Genomic DNA, 6,538 nt, shown 5'->3' with positions numbered 1-6,538 from the left:
ATAGTTCTATTTCTTTGTGTCTATGCGCAAGGCTACACAATGAGCTTTCTGTGCTGTGACCACCGCAGGTATCTAAATCCGGTTTTTAGCGTTATAAGCCTTCAGACTTGCCGCTAGATGTACAAGGTATGTAAAGATGTAATTTCAAAGTGGCCATGTTAAACAAGACTCAATTATGGCAAACTTGGCCACTCCTCTTTTATTATTATTCATCTTACAACAAGTTTCTTTTGCATTGACAAAGGACGGGCCAAGTTTGCCTTAATTGTGTTTGTTGAACAACAGTTTAACATTACATATTTATATAACTTGGATCTTCTTTTGTGTGTGTGAGTGTAGTTATCAAATCTTTATATGGTTGGTTCCTTTATTGTAACTTAACTGTTTTTAAATATAAAGCTTTTAATCAAATATCAACTTCTTGTCCTAAATTAAAATTTTTCACAATACAAAACTTGATGTTAAGTATAATGTATTTTATTATTATTTTCCATACAAAACTTGGACTTAGTTATCAGATGATCTTTGGATGAAAAATCATTTAGCTATTTAAATTAACTATGATTTTTAATGGGTAAATCTATTTTAATTCAAAGAAGTATAATAAGGTACTGTTGAATAGTGCCTGCCATCTATTCGAAAATATTGTTATTAATTTTAACAGCCTTAAAGTGTTATAATTTTGTTAATTATACGTGTAACGAGATATCAGTATTATTAGGCCTTCACACCATAGCCTCACAGATATTTTAGAAGTTCAATACGTCCTACAGTGTTGAATTTAGTCACAATCCCTATTTCAGATTAATCCATACATAATATGTGCTCATTGTTTACTTTATGTTTTGCCAATACTTTTACTATTTTTATTGATTCTTTAGATTAATCTATAAGATATTACGTTGCTAACTTGCTTGTGTTGTTAGAGTGTTTACATCTATTCAGAAACATTAAGCATTTTGAACAGCTGTACAAAAGCTCGATCGGTACATATATTTTTACTGGGCTGTATGTGTTGTTATACTTACATATATATATATTTCGACTTACTTTAAAAACTATGTATTCTATGTACTGTTTTTGACTGGGTTAGCTGTAGAGCAGTGTTAAAGCAGCGAAAGCGCTACCTATCTCCCGAAATCAAGAATATAAATAAAAAAGATATTTCGAATGGTGGTGCTATATATATATATATATATATATCAAGCTTGAGAAGATCACACCCCTTGTATATTTAACGTGTAAAACGAATTCTCTGTTTAATTAATAATTATTCCCTTATTGGCAAAATCATACATGAAACATTATTATAAAGCAAACTTTAAATTAAATATAAATAGGCTTTAAAAATTAAATATAAACAAATTGAAATTTAATTCCAATATTTTGAAATAACCTACAAAACTGCTTACTTCGACGTTGCTCAACGTGGCTAATTTTCGTTTTGGTCCCTCGAGTTTCATGAGGTAAAGATCTGTTGCTAGTGGAGTTTCAGAACGTGCGGCTGAGGCTGTGGATTCCGACTCGTCCAGATAAGCAACAGATGGATCCATTGACGACGTGGGTTGTAAAACAGGGGAGGATTTCACGGAAAACACATCTATGTAGGAGGTAGATTTATCTATATGATAAAAAATTAATCAAAGCACCAAATCAGTAGCCGCATATATATATACTTAAAATTATTAGGTATTTGAAAAGAACTGGACGGATTTTCACCAGTTACTTTGACTTGTTAGAACTATAGTGTATAGGGTAGAATTATTGTCTAACCATAGATGGCGCGCGTATAGCTAAAATGTTTGTTTATCGAATCCAAATTTTATTTTGTCTAATACCTGTACCTTAATAAGTAGTTCTTTTTATGCTTGCTTTCAAGTCCACTAAAAATAACTTACGCACGAGTCTTATCGGTAATTGAATTACGCATTATCTCTGTTTGTAGTTGTCGTTTTTCATATAAAAAGTCATTAAAGCATCTTATCGAAATTCGACAATTGGATCCTTTTTTTCCTTCTTTGCAAATACTGAATTTTATAGTATGTCAGTAGAAATAAAAATTCGTATGATTGTCATTCGAAAATTTGAAATTAAAACTATTGATTACGAATGTACGTTCAAAACCACACCAAATGATTTCAGTAACTGTTATAGCGTTCAATACCGCTATTAAATCATACTCTTCATGGGTATGCGTTATTGTCGAGAATTGAAACTTCATTCAATATCTCTATTAATTGTTACTGAATTCTTCGAAGTACCTACATGAGAGGTCATAATGTTTGGTAGTTTTTAAACGTGGATCCTTATACGGACATTATACAGCTTATGTTATAAATATGTGCACACATATTTGCCCATTTCTCAGAATACGTAGCAAAGTAATTAGGAAAAATTATGAAGTACAATGATAGTTTACCCTACAGAAATTTTCACTAGTAATTCAATCGAGGCATACACCATCCTCTGAGGGGCTTTTCTGGTTTGTCTGGGCTGAAACATACAGCGGCTGTCATTACAAAAACAGAAGATCCGATGTGACATGAACAGAGATTTACATTAGATGATAATACAGATTCATGACATAATGATTAATGTGTTTATTTATGTGAACAATTATGACGAAGATTCCATACGCGGTATAATAATCAAAAAGACCGCGACGACGTTTATGAACAGGTAAAACCTGTCTACCTCTTTTCTAGCAATCAGACTGTATAGTGTATTAATAAAATGAACGTAATTGCAACTACAAACAAAAGTGAAAAGGAATAAACGATGATTCAAAATAGCCATAGAATTACTCAAATCATTAAACCGCGTAAAAACCTTTTATTACTAGCAACGTCCTTTCGAACAACAGAGACTAAAAACAGATGATGACTAAAACAATTCATTTACATGTTGTACTCTCGTTTACAGAACGCTTGAGGATTAAGTTATTAGTGGATCATACACCTAGCAACAACAACTGAAAAGGTCTTTACCCTATCTTTATACTTCTGGTAACCTAATAGTTATTTCCGAAAACAAAACAACAAAAAACACTTTCAATGGACCTATAGAGATCTTTAGAGAGCGATCTTAAAATATGCTGGCCTACAATGTTGTAATGATTTGATCACATTCACCTTTCGTGCCAACATTCCGCTTATAATGATGTAAATAAAATAAAATAACATAATGAACCCAAAGTTTGTTAATTAATCTGGGGAGTCTAGTTGCTTGTGAGGTTTGTTTTATAGCTATTGTTGTTATTATTATTATTATTCTGAACATTTCGCACATATTATATAATTATAATTAACATTACCTACCAGATACATCGCTGTCAAGAGACATTTCTCGTGATGGTGATTTTATGGGTGACTCGCCAATGACCGAAAATATTTTAGATGACTGTCTGATAGAAGACGATACTGAAACAATGGAATCGATGTCACTCACACTCTGCGTATTTAGCACCCTGGTGGGCGTTATAGAAAGACCAGGTGGTTTAGTATTGAGCAACATGGCCGAATTTTGGTTAGTCTCAACAGCAAACGTCGTCTTTTCGTGAACTAGCATTTCTCGATTAGCGCCATCTCCGAAAGCTCTACCCTCGACTTTTTCAGCAATAAAATTTTTTTCTGGCAGAATGTCTCCTGTTCCCTGGCGGTCCAACTGGCTAGCAACATTTTCTTGTATTTTGATTTTCGGAGATAATGAAGTATCTGATTCTGCAACTTGATCTGTTGAGAAAACATAGAAATACTTACAAAAACAATATAATATAAACTATAATTTACACAGTTTTAAAACAACAACTGATTTTGCTTTATATATGTTTATTCTTGAAGAACCATTTTTTTTTAATGGTGATGGTATAAGCATTACAATCAACTGCTTAAAATAACACGGTTTCAAAAATTTTAAATCTCGCATTTGATTTGGAATTTCTGTTAGACAAACAGTTTCAAAACCTTTATTACACAGTTTCTTTGTTGTTGTTTTTATCGATGATAAGGCACATAAACCTTTTCTTTACGTTTTGGAATAGAATCATGTTTACTGCATATAAAATTATATACAAATTTTTAGTCTTTTTCTTTTCGGTTATAGCAAAACGAAGTTCACAAAATTAAACTAATTCAAAGGCCCGTTTTCGAGATGGGTTAACGATAAAAAACTAAAACTTGCTTACCACCTAGCGTGAAATATAGAATGAGAAGTGCCACGGCCACAGACCCTACCATCACCAAAGAACAGAAGAAGATCTTGAGAGAATCAACACAGTATGGCTTTCGGCAGAGCTTATCTCGGTACTTCGGGTAAGGGGTGTCTGGGTCTAACGGCAAAGTACAAATGCTTTGCTGAAAAAGACAAAAACAAAATTACCCCCATTTATGCCCAATTCCTAAATGCATATTCTTGTATAATATTCCAATTAATAATTATATTACAGCAATTAACTATAGATATTTTAACATAAAAATATGTATCACGCATAATAACTGAAACTGAAAGTCTTGTAATAAAATAAATAAATAAAATGTTTATGATTATTCAGCATGAACTGGGTACATAATGAAATCGTATCATCTTAACAAATGTTTTATTACATATCGCGTAAAAAATTCGAAAGAGACGGCAGGCAACACAAAAATAATTAATAGGTTCTTTAGATTGTAATTTAAAAAATATGTGTATATTTTATTTTATGTGCTTTAAGCTAGCGGACGATCTAGATGATTAGGCCCCAGGCCTGAACGTTGCGGATGTAACCTTCTTAATGTTCATATAAAAACCCTTTGATTACAGAGATGTTATAAACGTATACGGCCCGGGTGTACCAAGCTAGACCCAAAGGTTCTTGAACTGTAAGTGACTGGGCAGACAGACATACAGCCGACCTCGTCCTTCAGCGGGCCTATCAGCCAACACCTGGTGCAGTCAACAGTAACGTCACAACACCTGGTGCAGCCCATAGTAACGTCATAACCAAAGTTAAGCTCTCCCGCAAAACTCGTCGTGTTCCAGGTTTAAGCCCGGTGCAGTTTGCTTACTCGCGAGTTTAAAATTGTGCATATCTATATACATAATAAATCTTAGTAATACGCAATGCAGAATAATGTAATACAATTATCAATCGCTGACAGAACTCATTCAGAGGCCAGATGTTACCATTTTTGGTGAAAAGATGACAAGGGATAGAATGTTGTAGATAACTGAGATAACAGTCCATAATGTATGAATTATGTGTTCATTACTAGTTCAATAGCAGTTACAAGTCACGAAATATAATAAAGACTTTAGAATTAAATGTTTTCTCTGATATCGAGCCTTGAGGATTAGTAAAGTAATATCAGACCAGAAGTGACAGAAAAATTCCGCAACATCCACACACGTTAGAGATTCTCATCTGAGCACTGACTACAGGTTTGATGGAAAATGTATGCAGAGGCTATAAGAAAGGAAATTTACACTTTGTAGTACTCCTACTTTCGCCGCCATTTTTTGAAAGAAGTAACTGTGACATAATTTCAAATAAGCATTTCGTTATATTTAGAAATGTTTTGATTTCATGAACTGTGCTATTCTTTATATTTTAGTTTCTCTAGGAAATGGGGAGACGAAACATAAAACATTTTAGCCGTGGCTTAGCGACTCATAGAATGGCTCAGAGTTTTTTTTTTTAAGTACAGACTTTTAGCTCATAGCTCCCTCTCTTGACATATTTTAGATCTATATACAGCCGTAGCTATTGAGTATTCTCTCTTGTTTTTCAAGTACAAACTTTTAGCTCATAGCTCTATCTCTTAACCGATTTGAAATATAATTACAGCCGCAGCTATTGAGTATTCTCTCTTGTGTTTCAAGTACAAACGTTTAGCTCATAGCTCTATCTCTTAACAGATTTGAGATCTAATTACAGCCACGGCTAGTGGGGAAGGAAGATTCCACGAGTGCCAAAGAGATTAAGGGACTGTTTCAGCAAGCATTTACGGAGCGGACAACCACCAACACGATTTATTATCAATATCCAGCATAAGAAATGTTTTGAAAAATTATCTACGGTGAAAATACTTGCAGAATATTATTGCTGTCGTACACGATCTGTTTGTTATTATGCTATGTAATACTGTAGATTGATAGTTGAAAATATTTAGTAGTAGTAGTATTGTGTAAACGAATGCATGCATGTAAATATACAACTAAAACATCAAAACACTGGAAATATCGGACTATTCTACTTTTTCTCTCCTTTATTAATTTCTTCAACCGGTTTCGTGATTTCAAAGTTCACTCTTCGGCATATAATTTTACTGATATATAATTTTTGTCTCTTCTGTAAGTCTTATTAGTAACAGTTTTCACGGTTTCGCAATTAATAAAGGAGAGAGAAAATAGAATAATCTGATTATTCCAGTGTTTTCTTACACATATACACACAGAAGTGTGTGTGTGTGTGTGTGTGTGTGTGTGTGTGTGTGTGTGTGTGTGTGTGTGTGTGTGTGAGAGAGAGAGAGAGAGAGAGAGAGATAATAATATATATATA

At 33.3% G+C, this 6,538-nt stretch overlaps 1 protein-coding gene across 1 annotated transcript in view; it reads right to left on the bottom strand.

Moving 5' to 3' along the window:
* Window positions 1-4,382, bottom strand: part of LOC106466201 (atrial natriuretic peptide-converting enzyme-like) — a 27,003-nt gene extending 22,621 nt beyond the window's left edge. The window contains exons 1-3 of the mRNA XM_013926444.2: window positions 4,184-4,382; window positions 3,318-3,731; window positions 1,413-1,621 (exon numbers count right to left, since the gene is read on the bottom strand). Of these exons, the coding sequence (XP_013781898.2) occupies window positions 1,413-1,621; window positions 3,318-3,731; window positions 4,184-4,235 (675 nt within the window). The 5' untranslated portion in view covers window positions 4,236-4,382. The remainder of the gene's footprint in view (window positions 1-1,412; window positions 1,622-3,317; window positions 3,732-4,183) is intronic.
* Window positions 4,383-6,538: the final 2,156 nt, after the last annotated feature.

This window comes from Limulus polyphemus, unplaced genomic scaffold (genome assembly GCF_000517525.1).
Source record: "Limulus polyphemus unplaced genomic scaffold, Limulus_polyphemus-2.1.2 Scaffold2185, whole genome shotgun sequence".
Lineage (NCBI taxonomy): Eukaryota > Metazoa > Arthropoda > Merostomata > Xiphosura > Limulidae > Limulus > Limulus polyphemus.
This window is presented reverse-complemented; position numbering and strand designations above follow the sequence as displayed.